The sequence below is a fragment of the Peromyscus eremicus genome, chromosome 6 (assembly GCF_949786415.1).
Source record: "Peromyscus eremicus chromosome 6, PerEre_H2_v1, whole genome shotgun sequence".
Classification (NCBI taxonomy): domain Eukaryota; kingdom Metazoa; phylum Chordata; class Mammalia; order Rodentia; family Cricetidae; genus Peromyscus; species Peromyscus eremicus.
The window spans coordinates 25,499,897-25,520,997 of record NC_081421.1 but is presented as its reverse complement, the minus strand read 5'-3'; the positions used below and the strand labels follow the sequence as shown (position 1 = coordinate 25,520,997).

At 44.8% G+C, this 21,101-nt stretch overlaps 1 protein-coding gene across 2 annotated transcripts in view; it reads left to right on the top strand.

The window, feature by feature from the left end:
* Positions 1-21,101, top strand: part of Fndc3b (fibronectin type III domain containing 3B) — a 300,773-nt gene that overhangs the window by 59,761 nt on the left and 219,911 nt on the right. For both annotated transcript variants that reach the window (XM_059265284.1, XM_059265285.1), the window contains exon 2: positions 14,613-14,751. In XM_059265284.1, coding sequence (XP_059121267.1) covers positions 14,641-14,751 — 111 coding nt within the window. In that variant the 5' untranslated portion in view covers positions 14,613-14,640. The remainder of the gene's footprint in view (positions 1-14,612; positions 14,752-21,101) is intronic.

Sequence of the window (21,101 nt, the reverse complement as noted above, 5' to 3'; positions counted from 1 at the left end):
GAAGTCCAGACAGCTTGCTTTTGTCTCTACATGCTCATATATGGGTGTGTGTGTACATATACCTACACACTAATGTGTGTGCAACACACACACAAATACAACAAGATTGACAAGCTCACATCATCATTTTGTTTGGGGTTGTCTCTGAGTGTGTGATTATGAACAGTTAGAACTTGCTTCATACTTTCCTCTATTTTAAGATTGAGCCTGTGTGTTACATATGGGAACATGGGACAAAAATGTGGGACAGATAGTTTTACAAGGTTTTGAAAGAGGGCCGGTGAGTGGGGTGAATCTGCTGAGATAGGGGTACCGGGTAGTGGCTTCTTCCGTGCTGGAGGACTAGGCCTGCTCACTGTCAGGAACATCTCTGACCTCACCCTCTTGTGTCTCTCAGCCAGAGCTTTTGAGCTCTTTTGTGGCTGTTAGGGACTAGCGTAGCTGCTGTAGCTAAAGTATGTAGCAGATTCTATTCTTAGTTTTGTCCTAGCCGGTTCTCACTTGATTGACAGAGCACACTCCACCCAGAAAGTCTGATTTGTTTTGGCAAAAAGAGGAGGCTTTTATGGATCAGGTTATCTAAAAAAAGTAAGCCTGGGGAATGAGCCCCACCTCCACCCCCCTTCAGATGTTTGGGTTGGTCCTAGTGAGCATGCCTAATTTAGGGATTCCTCAGCAAGATGACCCAAGGGCGGGTTTGGTGAATGTTCCCAAATCATGACTTAACCACAGATGTTCAGCCATTGTTGGTCCCACACTCAGTACTGAATGGTGCCAGTTAGTTCTGTGAGATTTGCATAAACAAGCTCCTCCAGGTCTTTTTGTTCAATGGTCGTTTCAGAGTATTCCATTACTAAAATGCCAACAATTACATGGTGCAAAGTAATTGTTATATGGGTTTTTAAAAGTTAATTTTTTTTTTTTTTTTTTGTTTTGTTTTTGTTTTTCGAGACAGGGTTTCTCTGTGTAGCTTTGCGCCTTTCCTGGAACTCACTTGGTAGCCCAGGCTGGCCTCGAACTCACAGAGATCCACCTGGCTCTGCCTCCCGAGTGCTGGGATTAAAGGCGTGCGCCACCACCGCCCGGCTAAAAGTTAATTTTTATCACTATACAAATTATAGCTGCTCATATATGCATAAAAGTATAAGTAGAAAAGGAAAACCATAACTTAGTCATTGCTGCATTAGCCAGTAGGTTAGCTTGTCAACACTTTGTTTCTATTTTAGGTCAGTCTTTTAAATAATTTATATAATCCAACTGTGTGCATTTCCCTGAGCATTACGCTGTGAGTACCTCCTCAGGAAATTTCTGGTTTGCTTTCTTCCCATTGCACGGTGGCTTCCTGAAGCCAGCGGGAGGTAGGATTTCTGGGCTGCGGAGATGGCTCCATTGGCAAATACTTGGCATGAGCTCTGGAACCCACATAAGCAGAGCAGGATATGGTGGGGCATGCCTGCATCCCAGAGCTGGGGAGGCAGAGGTAGGTGGAGCCTTCGCATGGATGGACACACACATTCATGTGCATCTGCGCACACACCACACGCACACATGCACACATCCTAGACATGATTTCTGATTGACAGGGATAGAGTAGTGGCCTGAAGCAGTTTCTTATAAAATATGGAGACTCTGTGTATGCTAACTGTGATCTTGTTGCTCACCTGGGATCTGTTGTTTACTGAGGCTGGCAAGAAATCTGTTACTTTAATTTGAGAAATGAGGAAAGTAAGCCAGATGAGCTGCCCTTTTTGCCCAATAATTTCATCATTTTTTTATGGCCTCAAAATCTTACTGTTAGGGAGTGGCCATTACTTCTCTTTTGCAAGTTGAGAAACTGAGGTATTGAAAGTGGAATCAAATGTTTCTTACAGAAATAGACTGTTGGCCTATGAGAAAGAGTAGTAACTGTAGAGCGCGTGTAGAGGGAGAAGTCGTAATAGTAATTTAATCCAAGTTGACCAGATTTATTGATTGTATTTTCACCTCCTGGTAGATGCACTTGATAGTTATGTTGACGTGGCCACCCTTACCTTTCGTTCCTTTTGCTGTGGTATTACTGAAAATGTGTGCTTTTCTAATTGAGGTAACATGATAATTAGGATTTTTGCTTTGCAGTCAAATAAAGCAGACTGTGCTTTAGAAGCTACACTTTTCAGGCATTAAAGTTTTAATTTTTAAATTGCATATTACACATTACAACCTTTTTTTTTTTTAAAAAAAAGAATAGCTTCTTAAGAGTGTTTTTTATTTTATTGAATTTGAGAAAATATTTTCATGGCTTAGGGCTTTAAATTTTTAAATTTCATTTCAAAAATGTGTGTGTGTGTGTGTGTGTGTGTGTGTGTGTGTGTGTGTTTGTGCGCACACATGTGGAAGCCGGAGAGCTCTTGAGTGTTGCTCCTCAGAGGCTGTTCACCTTCTTTTTTGAGACAAAGTCTCTTATTGGCTTACAACTCACTAAATAGGGTAGGTTCTGGGGATCAAGCCCAGGTCCTGATACTTTCAAGGCAAGAAGCACTTTACTGACTGAGTTATCTTCCAGGTGTGTGTGTGTGTGTGTGTGTGTGTGTGTGTGTGTGTGTGTGTGTTTTAATAAAGCGAAGTGATGCCTTGAGAGATTTGTCTGGAAAACTGAAATGGCCCCGTTTCCGGGTTTGCTTTCACCTTGGGCGGGATTCCGGAGAGCTGCAGTAAACAACACCAGCTTTGTTGGTCTACAAGTGTAGGCAGCCAGGGCCTGTGAACATGGCATTTGGAGTGGCTCACCATCCTGGCGACCTTGCAAAGTTCCCTGGAACTGCAGAGGTGCTCTGTGCTGAGGCCTGCTTCCTGTGTAAGCACCTATTGTGGGGCCCTCCTTTGAATGGGAGGTCTGTGAAAAGTGGTTCCCACAGCTCACAATGCAGCCTCTGGGCAATGTAAATACGCTTTCCACTTGGGGTCAGGCGAACAGTGCCCGGCTAGAAGTCCCTTGCAAAGAAAGATATTTTGGAATTCCATTTATTTATAGTGGCCAGTGGAAAATTAATATGCCTGTTAAATCTATTTTTAAAAATGAAAGGGAAGTCTCTCGTCCACAGTGCGTTTGCTGAATGCAAGTCTGTTTGCTGTGGTGTATTTAGATTTTGCTAGTTCACTACTTTAGGAAGTGAATTTCAATGTCTTCCTGATCATTTTGTCTGTGTTTGAAACTTGAGGTTCTTGTCTGAAGAGTTCTCTTTATGCCCCAGGAAAACTCTTTTTGGGTTCTTTGAATGATATAAATAGAGGGGTGACCCTAGACAATACTTAATGAAATCATTGCAAGATTTCAAATTGGCTCAAGTTAACAGCCAGGGAGGGTGCAGAGATCTGAGCAGGTGAAAGGCTAGGAATGCCCACACAGTAGTGATTGTCTTGACATCCGTGATGCCGATCTTTGCTTTTAATGGAGGGCGTGAGTCTGATTTCAGAGCGATAGGGATGGATGTAGAGTTTGCATTGCAGATGTACCAGTTGTGCCTGGGCCTCCACAGACACTCCGTTTTGACAAATGTGGATCTCTGTAGTAGTCACTTTCGAGCTGTGAGAGTTACGTTTGCCACACTAGCGGGCGCAAAGGCTGTGGGACCGAAGTTGGGCCCCACTGCAAAATATTTCTGTGGCGCTGGAGGAGATGCCTCAGTGGTCAAGAGCACAGTGCTCTTGAGGAGGACCGGCTTACAACATCCTTTAACTCAGAAGATCTAACCCATGTGCAGATGCACAAACCTACACACAGACATACACACACACATATAATAAGAAATAATACATGTTATTTTAAAATGAAGATTAAGACAGGGGACATGTTCTGCAGACATTTACCTTTTCAACACCTGTCAGATTTCAAAGACAATAAAGAGGCCACAGCTGGGAAGCTAAATTTAGACAATGAGGCTTAAAGATGAAGGGTTCAGACTGAGTGGAGGTCTGCAGACATGTGTGGAGTTTTGCCAGCAGTGTCTAGTGCGGATTGATTCCGACCTAATCCCGGATAGTGTTTCACTGCAGTGTCATTTAACCTCTGGCCTTTATTTTAGACTGCTGCAGCAGGGCCTGACACACAGTGGCAAGTATTTGTTAGGCAGTGGTTGATTGCCTTTGGTCAGGTTCATTGATGTAATTTTAGAGTGTGCCTTTGGGCTAAGTCCTTTGTGGAATATGGTTAGTATTATTTTGTTTCTTACAGAGAGAAACATGCAAGGTTTTTTCTATGCACTAGATAAAAGGCCTGAAAATCTTGAGAACTTCTGTAGCGATCAGTAACTTGCCGAGCTGCCCCTCTCCTGTGATTGGGCTTATGTTTAATGACGGCACACCTCCTAGTCGCCACAGAAGCCACAGCTTTCGTCCTTTATAATTTGATTTCTGCCTTTTTTCTGCCCTTAAGTCTTTTTAAATCATACTATATTTTATTTAGTGTGTGAGAGAGAGACAGAGGTTGGAACTCGTCCTGTCCATCCACCATGTTGCAGGGATAGACCTCAGGTCTTGAGGTAAAAGCAGGTGCTTTTACCCATTGGGTTCTCTCTCTCCATCCTCTGCTCTAAGTTTTCACCATCTAGGCCAAGTTACCAAATGTTGGATTTGCTTAGCTTCCCTTCAGGTGTTTCAGCCGTGCTGTGTAATGGTGAAATCCCTGTCTTGACACAGGTTCACCCAAGCCTGGAAGCCAGTTGCCATTGCGGAAGGGACGGGACGGGGCTAGGAGGAGAGCTTGACTCTCTTAGGCTGGCTTTGGGATTCACCTTCGACACTCCTGGGTTTTGTCTTCTGTGTTCCACTCAGGGGCTCACACGTTTTGTTAGAGCCTCAGTGTTCCAGGAGCCTGCTGGGAGCCCTGGCTCTCCGGCCACCCCTGCCCTCTGTCTGCTTCTCCTGGGGCAGACGACCTGATTGTCACCAGAACAGTGCTGACCATTCACACGAGTGTTGTGAGGCCACACGGAATCAGTGTGAAAGACGGACACACTGACAGCAGGCTGGAGGGATCTTCTGGAACTCCTCCAGACCCTCCCAGAAAGCAGTCCATTGATTTTGCTCACAAGACCCCTTCCTTCCGCCACTTGAAAGGGTGCTGTGCTTGGTTGGTAGTACCCAGGTAGATAATGAGATGCTTTACACATGAGCTTAATTCATACTAGGCCTCTTGGTAGAGCTATAAAATGCACTTTGGCTGTATGAAACAGCCTCGAAGTCATGTGTTCAAGAACCAATTACTTATTACGATACTTACTCAGGGAACCTGCGCAGCAGTACCCAGAGAGCTGAAGTACAGTAGGGCCTGCCACAGTGCTTTCAGGGTGCCAGGCATGCTGTATCTGCAGGCTGGCTAAGGCATGAGCTGGGGCTGGGAGGCAGCACAGAGTTTCTGACTCCATTGCCACCCTCACCCCCACACAGCAGGCTCCAAGGTGTCTCTCAGACCGCCCTTATCTGACTTTTCTTATATTGTCCCGTGGAAAGAAGTATAAGGACATGTACATACAATTCCACATTTCACTGAAAATAAGTTTTTACTTACTGTTCTCCTTGGGAAACGTATGCACCCAAGTTGGCTTGGGTGTGTGTGACAAGGGCTCAAAGTTCTAGAGTGTTTTCCTGTGATGCTAGGCCGGGATCCTTGGGATGTCAGGGAGGGGTGTGGCAGTTGTTTTGGTATGAGGGGACCTGGAATCGAGGTGTTCCAATAAAACTGTCTAATTATGCCAGCAACCTTGCTTAAACACTGTTCGAAAACTGAACAAAACCAACAGAGCTTTGGTAAACTTTTCTGTAGATAAGCTCCTGTCCCCTTTCAGTTAATATTTGCAGACTGAGGTGCTACTTGTCTGATATGTGGATTTGAGGGCATGAGATTGTGTGTATATAGTGATGTAATTTTTTCCTTTTTTCTGTAAAGGTTTGGCGTGTGGGAAGTGCTCTGAAAGCCGTCTCTGTATATTAATGGAGACTTATATTTGGACTTTTTTTCCTCGTGAAAACAGTACTTTTCCCAAGTAACTCTGTGAGTTCTGCCATGACTACACTGTGCATGATTTAAGCAAAGCCACTTGGAAGTGTTCAAAGCCAAGGTACAAAAGAGGAGCATCTGTGAGCACTGTCCTGACCCCTCATGTGCCAGGCGTGACCTGAGGACTGTGAGCGTGCTAGGATCTGTCCCCAGCCCACATCTATGGATGTGTGGATTGCTGAAGACAGGGCCTGCACAGCCAGCTAGTTAGTTACTGTCCTTTCTCTCAGGAGCAAAATGGACAGTTTTTGGGAGCTTGTCATTCATTTTGATCGGAATAGAGTTATTTTTAATGGGAAAAACTCTGTTTCACAGGATTTCTTTCAAATCTCCCGTGATTCTAATTGGATGCAAAAAGCTGGAAGTGTTTAAGGTTAAGATTTTCCCCCAGACAACTGTGATTTGACTTCACTAATGAACACATATCAGACAAGAAGGCAAATTCCAGACTGTTCGTGCCTCAACCAACCAGCTGGGCACATACCTCCAGGTGCTGCTCATGTCTCAAGAGGTTTTTCTGCATGAACAATTATCACCTCCCCTTCCTTCATTCAAGTGGCAAGCCATGGCAAGTGTCTTTCTTGCACATTGTAGAGCTCAGCTGTAAAATTAGATTTCATTGGCATAAAACCACAGCAACTGCCAGCACAATGTGCTTAGTGCGATTTGGTTTTTCACCAATCTAGTGAAGTTCTTCCTCCCTCTTAGTCAGGAGGCCGAGGGCACTCCTAAACAAGTAAGAAAGGCAGTAAGTTTTCAGAGTCTCCTTTTGATTCTAGCTTTAGTTTAATCTATATCAAGTAAGCATGGCAGGGAGTTGATGTTAAACACGTAACTTCTTACAAGCAGAAAGGAACTTGAAGGACTCATCTCTAATGTGTTACTTTATAAAAGACAAAATGAATTGCTCACCTTTAGAGTCAGTTACTGATAAACCCCAGATTAGAACTCATGTTTTGTAGTCCGTGTTGGGGCAGCCTCCCCATCAAGTGTCCCCCCCCCCCCATCCTTGGAGCTATTTTCAGCAGTGGATCATGGGAAAAGTTCAGTTACAGTCCCCCTCTTTCTCTGTTTGTCCATATCCTTTTCTCTTCTCTGCAACTATTGATTTGGTTTCTAAAACGGCCAAGGGGAGCATTTACCTGTCCCAAGTATCTTTCCTCATGGTCACATGAAGTGTGCAGGAGAGATTTAGTGCAAAGAAACTCATGGAACCACCTCCGGGCTTTTGTATCTAATGACCATGTCCCCACATCAGGCTCCTGGTGGCCACACTGGAATTCCAAAGGCTGAATTGGTTGCTGATATAGTGTAGTGCTCCTGGACCAGGGAAGAAAAGCCCTATTCTTAAGTTTCAAGGAAGTGGTCTAATCAGCTATGTGTGCATGGACAAGCAAATCTTCCCAAGATTTGGAGGTGGTGGAGATTGCGGTATACTGCCATACTGTTTTAATCCCCTGTTGATTCTGCTGCTGTTTCCGTAGCTGTTATATTAAAAACCCAGGTTAGGGGTTGGAGAGATTCCTCAGAGATTAGGAGCGTCTGTGCTTGCAGAAGGCCCGATTTTGATTTCCAGCAACCACGCATTGGCTGGTAACCACCCAAAATCCTGCTGGGGAACTGATGCCCTCTGCTGACCTCCTCAGGCACCAGGCACGCATGTGGTGCACAGATATACATGCAAGCCAAACACTCATACACACAAGTAAATCTACAGAAATCCTGGTTAGCTTTGCTGGGAAGGCTTCATAGGATGAGGGCCTCTTCAGAGTTTCTAGGTCGGAATTAGCAGCCAGGGGTTTACTTTTCAAAACTAGTATCTGGTCAAGAAGGCGGGGATGGAGTAGCAGATGGTGCTTGATAGAGCATCTATTGTGGGGCTGCACACAGCAGGCTCTCGAGGGTTGCTGGCTCTTTCTGAAGCGTGCTGTTAAAGAGACGGAAGGTCCTCGAGAGTGGCGGCGGTCCCATGCAGCGACCACCCGAGGGGAGGCTCGTGAGTATAGCTTTCTTGTGTGCCATAGCGTTCTGTGTCAGGTTCTGATTCTTTTCTGTTTTACTACAACTGTAACATAAACACATAAATCAGCTGCACAAATGTCTATCATAACTTAGGTTTTATTAGGTTTTGCTTTTCTGTTGGAAGTAATTTAGAAGCCAGTCTTGCAATCCCTTGTAAAATCTCAGCCATCTCATGGTTAAATTAGTTTAAAAGAAAAGATACAATAGTAATTCCTTAATAGCCTTCCTAACTTCCCCACCCCAAACAGCACAGCCCTCCCCCACTCCCGACTGCACAGCCCCTCTCCCTGGCTTCTGATGATTTTACACTTTCCAAGTGTCACTTTGATTTTATGTATAGGTTTTCCCGTTTCCCAGAACCATTGGAAAAGCCACTTTTAGTGTTGGACAGCTAGAACGTTTTTCTGGTATAGCAGCACTCACAGGTTTCAGAAACGTGACCTGTACTAGTCTCACTCTTAGAAGCCGACGTGTGTGTTTGTTTTTGAAGTACTGTCCCACTACGTTGGCAGTTCACCTGCCGTGGCCTCCTGAGTGCCGGGACTACGACCTCACTTGGCTTCCCGTGGTATTTTTAATAGAGAAGGAGCCTTTCGTGAAGTCTGAATACGACTGTGAATTTCTTGTGAGCCCACGGCAGTGTGTTCCGTAGACTACAGGACAAACACAGCATGTAGAATTCAAATATTTCCATGGTATCTAGCTTGTCTGAGAGTGCCTACTTAGTCCGTTTTTCACTGGGAAAGACACTAGCTCTATGGAATATGTGGACTAGAAGTTAACATTAGTGATTTAGGAAGCATCAACTGAGATTATTTGCAAGTCCTTTTAGGTCCTTGTGTTTATTGGTTTTTAGAATGTGCATTTGTAGGTGAGGAGACAGAGGCCTGGGGTGGGTTGGCTAGATAGAATAGCCAGAAATTTCAAGTTCAGCTAGTGAGAAACCATGCCTCAATAAATAGCCTCCAAATGCACCTACACATGTGTATACACTACACATATTTGAACATGTATACACATATGCACATATGCGGCACACACATATACAATGAAAAAAAAAGCATTTGGAATTGGGCCATGGAAGCAAAAGTTGGAACTGACTTGTGGGTTCTTAGGTACCCTCTCCCTCCTTAGCATAGGAGCCAGGATACTGCGAGGCGAGCATGGGGCCTGAGCCCTGGCTTGGCTTTGCTTGCTCCTCATGTATCCTGGCCCTGCTCCTGGAGCTCCGGTGGCCTTGTCTTGTTCGTTCCTTTTGGTGGCGTTCTGTTGCTCTTTCTCTTGTCGTCTGAACTAATTTGTGTACTGTACTGCTAACTCACATCTTGAATTAATGTATGGAAATTTGGGTCATTGGCCTACTGAGTGAGGATCAGGATATTGGGTTACTAATTTGAAGAACTTTCAGCAGTGCTTAGGGCTTTGGCCTATTAGGATATTCTTCCTGTGTATAGTTGGTCTTGGAGATGGATCATGTGGACTAGATATTCTTCCTGTGTATAGTTGGTCCTGCAGATAGATCATGTGGACTAGATATTCTTCCTGTGTATAGTTGGTCCTGGAGATGGATCATGTGGACTAGATATTCTTCCTGTGTATAGTTGGTCCTGGAGATGGATCATGTGGACTAGATATTCTTCCTGTGTATAGTTGGTCCTGGAGATGGATCATGTGGACTAGGTATTCTTCCTGTGTATAGTTGGTCCTGGAGATGGATCATGTGGACTAGATATTCTTCCTGTGTATAGTTGGTCCTGGAGATGGAGCATGTGGACTAGATATTCTTCCTGTGTATAGTTGGTCCTGCAGATGGATCATCAGCTCTCCTCTGCAGCAGGGTTTTCATGAATTTGGCCTTTATGTTTCATAGAATAGGCTAGGGCCAAAGTGCAAAGAAAGAAGAAAAAGTACTAAGCCAAAAAACACCTAGAGAGATGGAGAAACTGGCATCCCTTTGTGAGGTTATTTGAAAATAAGGTAGTCTTTAACAAAGGAATTAATTATTAACAGCGAAGGGCTGTTCCTTTCATTTCTAGAGTGCCTGTCCCCAATCTTGTAGCTCAGGAGCAAATGGTGGGTGTAGCCTGGCTATCAGTGAACCAAAGATTTGCTCTCCTAGGTGAAGGGCTGTGAACCACAAGGACTCACATGGCACCTGCCTCTTTCATTCAGAACACAGCTAGTTGGGTACAGAGCACTTGTGGCTTTAGTGTTGTGATGTGTGGTGAAAGGAGGGGCCATGAGGGCCTGTGGTTGTGACCAACTTCTTTCGAGTTGGAAGTCTAGGTCAGAGTAAGACAGAAGAGGGAACCTTGGGTGCAGGAGGAGTGAGTCCAGCAGATTAGAAGAGAATACTGTAGACTCAATCTACTGCGTGTATTTTTTTCTGGTGGAGTTTGTAGCATGTAAAGATTAATGATCCTCCAGTGTGAGATCTCCTTGCTGTTGGCAGACCCTGAGGGTGTGGTACTTCTTTGACTGAAGTACAGAGTCTTAAGGTAGATTTGTCTAGCCCAAATCCACATCTCTTAGGCAGAAGGCGGAGTAAACAAATACTTCCTTAGTGTGGCTACTCCTGAGACTTTTCAACTGAGGTGTACCTCCTCTTTATCCAGAGAGCACACATTGGCCCCTTAGCTGCTCTTGAAGCTGATGAGGAAGCGGTGGCCAAGGAAGATGGTGTTTTAAGGTGTGTAGGGGAGTTTCAGAGGCCTCACCAGAGACCACTCCTCCTTTGTGTACGTAAGTGACAGCTGGGTTTTCAGAGTAAAGGACACCAGACTTAGAGTGCAGTCCTGAGATGAAAATGATTATTGATACTGTGTGAATGCTTATATATGCATGCGTGCATGCGTGTGTGCATGCGTGTGCGTGTGTGTGCGTGCCTGCGTGTGCATGTGTGTGTGTGCGCATGTGCGTGTGCATGTGCGTGTGCATGTGTGTGCATGCCTGCGTGTGCGTGTGTGTGTGTGTGTGTGTGTGTGTATGAAGGAGAGTGGGCCTCAGATGTAGGACACACAGAGAGACTGGGTATAAAACTCAAAGGAGCACACTGTGGTGGTGGACAGTGTTTGTAAGTCACAGCACAAGTTTGAGGCTAGCCTGTGCTACATAGCCAGGACTCATCTCTATAAGCCAAAAAATAACAAGAAACACCTCAAAACAGACCTGAGTTTGTGTGGCTACCTAAGACCAGAACGCTACAGAATTCTCAGCAGGTCACCCTCTTATGAATGAATTTACTATTGTAAACAATGGCTCCAGATCCATTTTATGAAAAACTGTATGGTCTGCTGTCCGTGTAATGAAGAAAATCTTTAATTCCCACCTCAAATCATTAAAATGAGTCCTGCTGGATAGCAAGCCTTTCACCAAAAAGATACCACTGCATATCCCCAATTTTCTGTTTATACATGTTTTCGTTCTTTACAGGCCGCCTGCTTGCCTATCTCTTGTTATTTTTGTGGTCCATGGTGCTAGGCTCTTTCTGTCCGAGAATAATTTTAGGGGCGATTTGATAGGTGGTTGCCGTGAGTGTCTGCAGAGAGTGGATTGCTTCTGTGTCTCCCTTGCTTCTGATCAGATGGCGAGTGTCCTGTGTGTGCTCATGGAGCACAGAAGTGGCTGTTTAAACGCTGGCGCGTGGACACCTCTTCTGTCTCTGGCACCTCAGAGTTAATGTTTTTCTAAAATTATACATGATGTATGAGATCTGTGTGTGTGTGATGACACATGTGGAAGTCAGAGAGCATCTTTTCAGGGCTTGGTTTTATGGTCTACACCTTACAGTCTTGCAGAACTTGTATTCTAGCTCTGCTCTGGGTTCGGCACTCACGTGGGAGAGTGCTGCTTAGTGGGACTGGACAGGCTATGTCTTGTTGATAGCAGGTCCTGTTATTCAACATTCAGAAGAGCAGGAAGGTTTTTAAACTAGAATTGTCAGAGCTAGACTTGGTGGTGGTGTTGAGTTACTCTTCAGTCCTAGGGGACCTGGAATATGTGAGTTTTGTATCTAGTCGGGACTCAACTCCATTTTAAACAATGTTAGTTGGCTGTGTTGGACTGTGTGCAGCATAAATAGCTTTAACTGTCAGCAGATCTGATTAAGGACCCGTTCCAGCACCCTTTCCTAGCTTCCCAAACCCCTCTTTCTTTTCTGCGCTCTTACGTGATGGTTGGAGTTCAGGACCTCCAAGGTTCAGGTGGGACAGGAGCAGAACCTATAGTTGGTTTACTCCTGCCGTGTTGGGCGACAACAGAGTTCAGGTTCCACGTAGTCCAGGAGATGGTCCAGGGGAGGTTGTGCCATCTCAGTGGGAGAGGACTGTGGTGTTCATTGCTGCAGAAGGGAAGAGAGAGAAGGCAGAGTCACCTTCTGCGTCACTTTCTCCCGGAACTGCCGGAAGCTCCTGTATGGGAGGAGTAAGGGAAAAGTGCAGAGAATGCTTCTTATTAAACAAGAGCCCAAATATACATCACCGTAAACCCATGCCTCTGTGTGTGTGCGCCCGTGCATGTGTGTGCGTGTGTGTGTGTGTGCGTGTGCGTGTGTCTGCATGTGCAGGTGAGGCGTTAGTTACCCTTGGTGCTGCCACCTTGTTTGTTTGGGGGTCTCCAGTTGGCTGGTGAGCCCTGGGATCACAAGCGCATACCTCTTTGTCCGGCGCCTTTTCCATGGGTTCTCATCTTGTGCAGCAATTACTTTGCTGACTGAACTGTCTCCCTAGTCCCTAGCATATACTTCTTTTTCTTTTTTTGGTTTTTTGAGACACAGTTTCTCTGCGTAGCCCTGGCTGTCCTGGAACTCACTCTGTAGAGCAGGCTGGCCTCGAAATCACAGAGCTCCACCTGCCTCTGCTTCCCGAGTGCTGGGATTAAAGGCATGTGCCTGCCACTGTCTGGCTAAGCGTATACTTCTGAAGAAATATCAAATGAAACATTAAGAGGTCCATTTGAGAAAAAGTAGCAATTTGTCCCTTTAAAACTAGTAAAATTCAATGTATTAGAAATAAAATAGACATGTACACGAGCGCTGCTTATTTGAGTCAAAATCACAAGTTCAGTTGTGATAGTATCTGCAGACTTGTCTTGGTTGGAATGCAGGAGCTTCAGGCTAGACCACTGGTCTTTGGACTACATTTCCATTTGCCTAGTTGCCAAGTAACTATCCCAGTGGTTTCTGTACGACCTGTTACTGTGGAATGTACTTCCCAGTTGGGACAGGGCTTCCTTGATTGGGTCTTAAATAATTAGTCTGGGTCTTAAATATGGAGTTATAATGGATAGTATAAAATTTTACCTGTTTAAAATAAAAACATTATCTCTTGGGTGGCCTTCGGGTATCAGCAGACATGTCTAGGAAGGAGCCTCTTGGGGAGATGAGGTGGCATGTGTAATGTTCAGAGTGGGGGTATACAGGGATGAAAAGAAATCATTTGTTGTTGTTATAACTATCTGGTACACATCCAAGGCAGCCACTAAAGAATTTGCTGTTGCACTTGGACTGACTGGAACATTAACAGTAAAGTATTCATTTGTGAAATAGCTTTGAATGGGAAATTTCGAGGGAGTTTTTATGAATGATAAAACTTTGGCCTTTAAATATATGGCAATTTTCTTCTGTTTAATCATTTAAAATTGGGTATGTGTGATTTTTATTAAATATATATGTATAATACATATACATATCTATCTATCTCACATGCACACACGCATGCAAACATACGTACACACATACTTTTCCATGCTCCTAGACTTTATGCTACAGTGCATGAATGCATGCATACTTTTTATGGAGCAGGCTGTGATCCCCTAGAAATTTATTGTTCTTTTCTTCCTGGTATGTTGTCAAGCCGACTACAGGGGGAAGGTACAATTATGGGAGGGAAAAAAGCTTTTTTTCATTTACTCTGTGTAAACTAGGGAATCAGCTTGTGAGCCCCACTGGCTTGAATGTGTCATAGATACAGAGGAGCCCAAAGAGTGTCTGAGTAAGAGAAATCCTGTGTGTTCGACTCAAAGAAATGATTAGGAGAAACAGTTAGAACGTGGTGATTGTCAGCCTCCTTAGTGGTTTAACTTGATGATTGGAGCTGCAGCTTATGTAGTAACCTCGGTTTGCTTGTGTTAAGTGCTTCAAAATTATTTTGATCTTAATGAAAGAGAAAGCTTTTTGTGAATGACAAGTATAGTTCTTTGGGGATGTGTCTTCTGTTTCAGTCATTACCTTAATAATGGCCACTGTAGTTTCTGTTTGTCAATATTGCCCTTTCACTGGTGAGATGGCTCAGTGGTTAAAGCACTTGTTGCTCTTGCAGAGGATGAGTGTAGTTGTTGGCAGCCATATTGGCTGGCCCACAACTAACTGCCTGGAACTCTAGCTTTGTTGGCTGTGATCCTCTTCTGGCCTCACTGGGTATCAGCACACATGTGGCTTACACATAAATGATTATTTTAGAAAATGTGATCTCACTTTATCCTCAGATTTCTGGAGTGGGGTTGTTACCATCATTCATAGGTTTTAGAGTTTTTGTAAACATGGGTGTTTCTCTTGCAGGTAGCTGATTGAGGGCAGTTCTCCATGAATGTACGTCACCATGATGATGACCGACCAGATCCCCCTGGAACTGCCACCCCTGCTCAATGGGGAGGTGGCCATGATGCCCCACTTGGTGAATGGAGAAGCAGCCCAGCAGGTTGGTGACCTCGTCCAAGTGGGAAACATTAGCTGAAGATTTGATTTATTTGGGGATTCAGAAATCTTTGCCTTTTGAACTTTCATGGTTCTAGAGATTGATTTCTTTTATTGTAGTTGTATAAGTACTGTATTATTTTTGAAATACCTGAAAAAAATTTGGAGATCAGAAACTCTTACCTCATTCAGCTAGTATTCTTAAAGATTAAAAATGATTCATTGTTAGACTGTTCATTTATTCATCTTTTGTGCTTGACAAATCTGCACAGGTCCAGGTGAACCTACCTGAATCCTGGAGTGACCCTTCCACTGTGGAACCTGGGGTGACCCTTCCGCTGTGGAACTCATAGGGGTTCATATGAGGTCACTTAGCGGACGCACCACTCCTGTGCCATTCATGGCTTAACATATGGCACACAACAGCTCTTTAGAAAGTCAGCTGTGCAGCACTTAGGGAAAAATCTAAACTGTAAGGACAATTGTATTTTTATCATTGAAACTGAATTATCTCTAATAACATTATGTTTTTTAAAAAAAGACTACAAAATTGTGTTTGTTTTATCTTGTAATTATAAAAATATTTTTCTTTGTATATTCCTGTCTCAGTTAGGGTTTCTATTGTTGTGAAGAGACACCATGACCATGCCAACTCTTATAAAGAAAGAACGTTAATTGGGGTGGCTTACATTTTCAGAGGTTTAGTCCATTATCATCAGGTGTGACACGGTGGCATGCAGGCAGACATGGTGCTGGAGAAGGAGCCAAGTGTCCTACATCTTGACTCATAGGCAACAGGAAGTGGTCTGAGACACTAGTCGTGGCTTGAGCATATGTGAGACCTGAAAGCCTGCTTCCACAGTGACACACTTCTTCCAACAGGACCACACCTACTCCAACGAAGCCACATCTCCTAACAGTGCCACTCCCTTTGGGGGCCATTTTCTTTCAAACCACCACATTTTCTTAAGTATAAACATACTTGGTTTTTGAGTGGTCGAGATGGGAGTAAACTTGAAAAATAGTTATCCAAAATTTATTAATAATTCAAGTAAATTGAAGAGTTCTCTGTCTGATAGGAGTCCATGTTCCCCACTGCCCCCGGCGTGATCTGTCATTGACGTGCTTGGTCAGGTACGTAACAGAGGTAGTTTGTGTGCACTGCTGATGGGTCTGCCTTCCTGCTTCATCGTTTACTTTCTTCTGCATTATGGTGTTCTTAAGAACAAAATGTACCTAACGGGAGCTAGAGAGATGGCTCAGTCATCTGCTGAGCATTTGCTGCTCCTCAGAGAGGCCACCTTTTGATGCCTCACACCCGTGTTGGGTGAGCCACTTCTAACTGCAGCTTTGGGGGGGGGATCTGCCATCCTCTTCTGGCCTTCATGGGTACTGCACATGCGTACATACACACACGCACTTACGCATCGAATAAAACTGAAATGAACCTTACAGAACAACCACATACACCTAACGGGTCTTACTAAGCATTGGTTGTTTGGGTATGGTTCACTCCTCACTTCCGTACAACGTCTCTTCCTGTCTGGGTCGGACTCCATCACAGTGTGTAGCATCTTCTGTTCTATACACATAAACAGCATTTAACTATTTGATATAGTTGGACTTTCTTTGGACTACCAGCTCCAAATAATGACACGGAGACTTCTTATTAATTATGAAACCTTGGCCTTAGCTTAGGCTTGTTCCCAACTAGCTCTAAAAACTTAAACTAACCCATTTTTATTGATGTATGTTCTGCCATATGGCTCGGTACCTCTGCTCAGTACCATGCGTCCCACTTCCTCCGTGTCTGACTGGCAAATCCTACCTCTCTTCTTCGCTGAGTTCCTATTTCTTTCCGGAAGTCCCGCCTACCCTCTCCTGCCTAGCTATTGGCTAATCAGCTCTTTATTAAATCAATCAGGAGATGCCTTGGCAGAGACTCATCTTCACAGTATATGGAAAGATTATCCCACAATTTGATGTTAATGTAAAACTTTCTTAAAGGGAACGTTGTTTAGTAAGCAAACTGTTTGAAATATTCTACTCATCAGGACCAGAGCAAGATTTATCATGTCTGGATGCTGCTTCTTCATCTGTCGCTGTGACTCAGCCCAAACAGTGGTCTGTGTGCCTGGCATTTTTTTTTTTTTCCTTTTTGTGTCCTGAGTATCCCCAACCTGTGCTTCCTTTATTTCTTAAGATTCTACTCCTTGCCTTGGGTCCTACCTTCTGTGCTGGTCTGGGTGAGCACAGCGGAATCCAGGATCCTTGGTGTTAAACTTCAGCTGAGTGAGGCATACTTGAGAAAGTGGATTGAAGGAGCCAGGAAAGTCAGCAACGGCAGAGAAGTGCCAGAGAATTGGGATTCAGAGCACAGTGATGTCACTCAGAAAGGATGCCACACCACAGTCTTGAGTACTTGCTCTGGACACCTGTTGGCACTTGTGGCTTTCTCTTAAGAGCCCGCATGTCCATGAGCCTGTGTCACAGGAGACTCCGCACAGAGGAAGGCCTGCACTGACATTTTCTGAGACTTTTGGAGGCACAGGATTGACCTCTGTCATGAATCTTGCAGGCATTGTGTGGAGACTTTAATGTAAGCAGTGCTGTGGCAACTTAAATACTACTTACGACAAGGAGCTACCCCAGCCGCAGGTTTCTCTGGTGTGGAGCCGATTGGAGCACACCTTGCGTGTGTTTACAGTCCTCTTAATGTTGTGCAGCTGTGCGGAGGACAGTCTAAACATTTCTGGAAGCGCAAAGGAGCTAGTACAGCTGTGGGAACAGGCTTTAGTTTCCTCCTCTTCCTCTTCCTTTTTCTTCCTCCTCCTGCTCCTGCTCCCGCTCCTGCTGCTGCTCCTCCTCCCCCTCCTCCCCCTCCTCCCCCTCCTCCCCCTCCTCCCCCTCCTCCCCCTCCCCCTCCCCCTCCTCCTCCTCCTCCTCCTCCTCCTCCTCCTCCTCCTCTTCCTCTTCTTCCTCCTCCTCCTCCGAATTAGGCTCTAGTTCTAGTCAGGATTTTCAGCTGTGTTCTGGCTCTTTAAATAAGAGAAATCATAATTCATTATTTGAAGTCGTGCTATGTTTAAAACTTCAATTTGTCATTTTATATATAGGTAAGAGAAAAGAGGAAATGAGTGGAAAGTGGAAAATAATATTTTTTTTAAAGAAAGTTATCCATATCCTAAATGGAATTTTAATAGATGCATTATCATTTGAAAAACAAACAGCAGAACGTGGTGTGAGCAAGGATGACTTATCCATCCTTCCATCCTCAGCTTCCCTGGCTTCCTTAGCAGCTATCTTGAGATACAGTCCACACACCATACACTCCACCAGTTCACATGCACAATTCATGGAACTTAGTGTGTTGGTCAGTTTTTACCATACTGAAAGGATACCTGAGAAGAACATCTTGAGGTAAGAAAAGTTAATTTTGGCTCAGTGTTTCAGAGGCTCCTCGTCTTTAGGGCCAAGGCAAGTCAGGACATCATGGTGGACAGGGCACAATGGGCAGAGCTGTTCACATCATGAAGTGGGAGGGAGGGAGGGAGGGAGGTTTGTTCATTATGGAATGGGAACCAGCATTTCATCTCTTCTTTGAGTCGTCTGTCAAGCGAGTGCATTGCCTTCCCATCGCTGGACAAACACTTGGCACGGGCAGCTCCGGGAAGACAGGCTGACTTGGTTCAGGTTGAGGGTATAGTCCACAGTGGCAGGACGGCCCAGCAGCAAGAGTGCGAGGCAGTGGGTCACTGTGGTTCCCGAGAGAGCAGTGAGTGCTGGTGTTCAGCTCACGCTTTCATTTAAAATGTTCAGTCCAGTACTCCGTGGATGGTATTGCCCTCTCTCCCACCTCAGCCAGCCCTGGTGGAAGTTCTCTCACCAACACGTGCAGAGGTGTCTCCTGGGTGATTGTAGACCCTGCAGCTCGGCAGTCAGTGTTCGGTGGCAGACAGTCGGGGTGTTTGCACTTTTTGGATGGCATGAGCAGTGGCGCCATGATCAAGTGTGCAGATTCCCGTGTGGGCATGCTTCATGTCTCATTACAAACCAAGAAGGACGTGGGCTGGCTTCCTCCTGAATGCTGCTGCCCGAGTGTCAGGCCTCTTCTTTAAGCATTTTCAAATGATGGTACTGATTTATTTTGTGTGGGCTGGCATACCATGGTGCTAGTGGAGATGAGAGGACACCCGTGGGCATTGATGCTCTCTAGACATGACTTCCAGGATCCTGACTCAGATCTCAGGTATGGCGGCAAGTGCCTTTAACCTGCTGAGCTTCTTTTCCACCCCTTGGACCGCCCCCTTTACCCCCGTAATTTTGTCGGACTCTGGATAAGTAGAGACCACCAAAGTTAAATAAACTTCACTTCTCTCAAGGCCTGGTAGTTTACTGTTCTCGGTATAAAGCACGGGGTTTGATTTGAGTTTTTAACGTAAGATCCAGCAGCGGGTTTTGAGCATGAAAAGAATCAGTACGTTCTCAGTTTCTGACAGTATTCTGATCTGGAATTACAGCGGCCACCAGGAACCATGAAGTGAAGGACAGATGTTCATACAGGGTGACAGAGTGAGGCGACTTGCTAATATGTCCCCAGAGCTTGTCACTTACATGTGGAGAGAAGGTGATGGCTGTTGATACATGAATTTATTGAGGGTCGGTCCCCAGTGGGCAAGGACCTGGACTGATGGTCCTTTACACTGTGTAGCATCCGGCACAGGGCATTTGGTAACTGTTCCCTCTGGTCTGTTTCTTATCTCTGGCTTCCTTCTTTAGTTTCCTTTTTAAACTTCTAGAATATTTGCTTTTAAGCTTTGTTTTTTAGAAGCTTCTTCAGGAAGTTAATCTTCTGAAATGTAAAGACCTTCATCAGTCTAATCAGCCCAGGGTAGCATGCCTTCTGACTTGTTCTGGGGCAGGCTGTTTCTAACTCATTTCTAATTCTCTTGACTTGGTTCGTACCCAGGGGCTGGCCGATAGCACTTCATTTAATTGAGAATGAACCTTTTTTTTTTCTCATTTCTCTTTTGATTTTTTTCTTTCCTGTTTGATGTTGAAATCTCTTGTTTCCCCAGGACAGAATCTATAGCTAGAGTTTTCCTGACATTCTTTTGAATACACACCTTTAGACAGTGTATTAGGCCGAGAGCTTTCCACGTTTCAGACTGTGCTCATGACTGGTGCATCTTTGACATCAAATGTTCTCTCCTAATTCCATGACCTTTTCCATTTTGGTTGAGCTCTTCCTAATAACATTTCCCCTGACAGATTCCTTCTTGCATTCCGTGCTTACGACCTCATACAGCACAGGTTTGGCCCCATGGAGAGTTGTGCATGTGCAGTGGGTCTTTTCTACTTTAAATCCAGTGGAAAGAAAGTCTTACAATTAATGTAGTGGATAAATAACTCTTGCTTATTCAAATGAGAATGAGGTCAGCCATTGAAATAGAGGCTGCTGCGTTATTGGTGAGTAACACATGTGCACCTGTCCTCTTCGAATCTCCGTTTGGGACTGGGTCTTAAGTGGAACATGTAGTGAAGTAAGGTCTTGGGCCACACTCTTCAGCATCCTGATGCATAAGAAATGCACAGCTTGTACAGATGTTTAACATTGTTTCAGACCGCTAACCGGCTTCTCTCCACCATTCAAATCCAGAGAGACCTCTCTCTGTTGATATTGGGATGGCAAGGAGTGAGAGGGTAGGATTTGTGGGATGGATTATGGATTGAATGAGTAATAGATATATTCATCTTAATAAGTGTTTGCAAATGTCTCCTGTGGCAGCACCTTCTTAGGTACTGAAGACACAGATGAGTGGACGCTGCCCTTGCCTGAAAGGAAAGAGCAGTTTAGTTGAGTGGATTCTATTTTACTTAAAAATCTAACCCCAGATGCTGTATTTACATATATGTCAGGCTGCATGAATGCTTGGGTGCAGGATATACCAGAGCATGGAAGAGGGGTTGAGGAAATGGAATCGGTAGGAAAACGGTGAGCCGGGCAGTGGGAGGCTGGCCTCACCCAGAGCAGTTTAGAAAGCCTCCCTTGCTACCAGGATCTCCTTGTGACTTTAAAAAAGGCGTGAGTTTATACGGCCTGTGGTCTGGTATCTCAGTCCTTTTTACAGTCTTAGGTTTGCCAGTTCTCACTTACACGTCTTCCACAAAGGAACAGTATGGTCAGAACCTCAGCCTCAGGAAGGGAAATGCTGATCTGTGTTTTTGGAGGGTGTTGTTATATGCGGCACCCACAATAATTAGGACACACAGCATGTAATTACGACATTTCTGAGCTGTCTGGGTTGAGAGACACTTCAGAATTGAATCAGCCAAAGGCAACAGTGGTCCGCA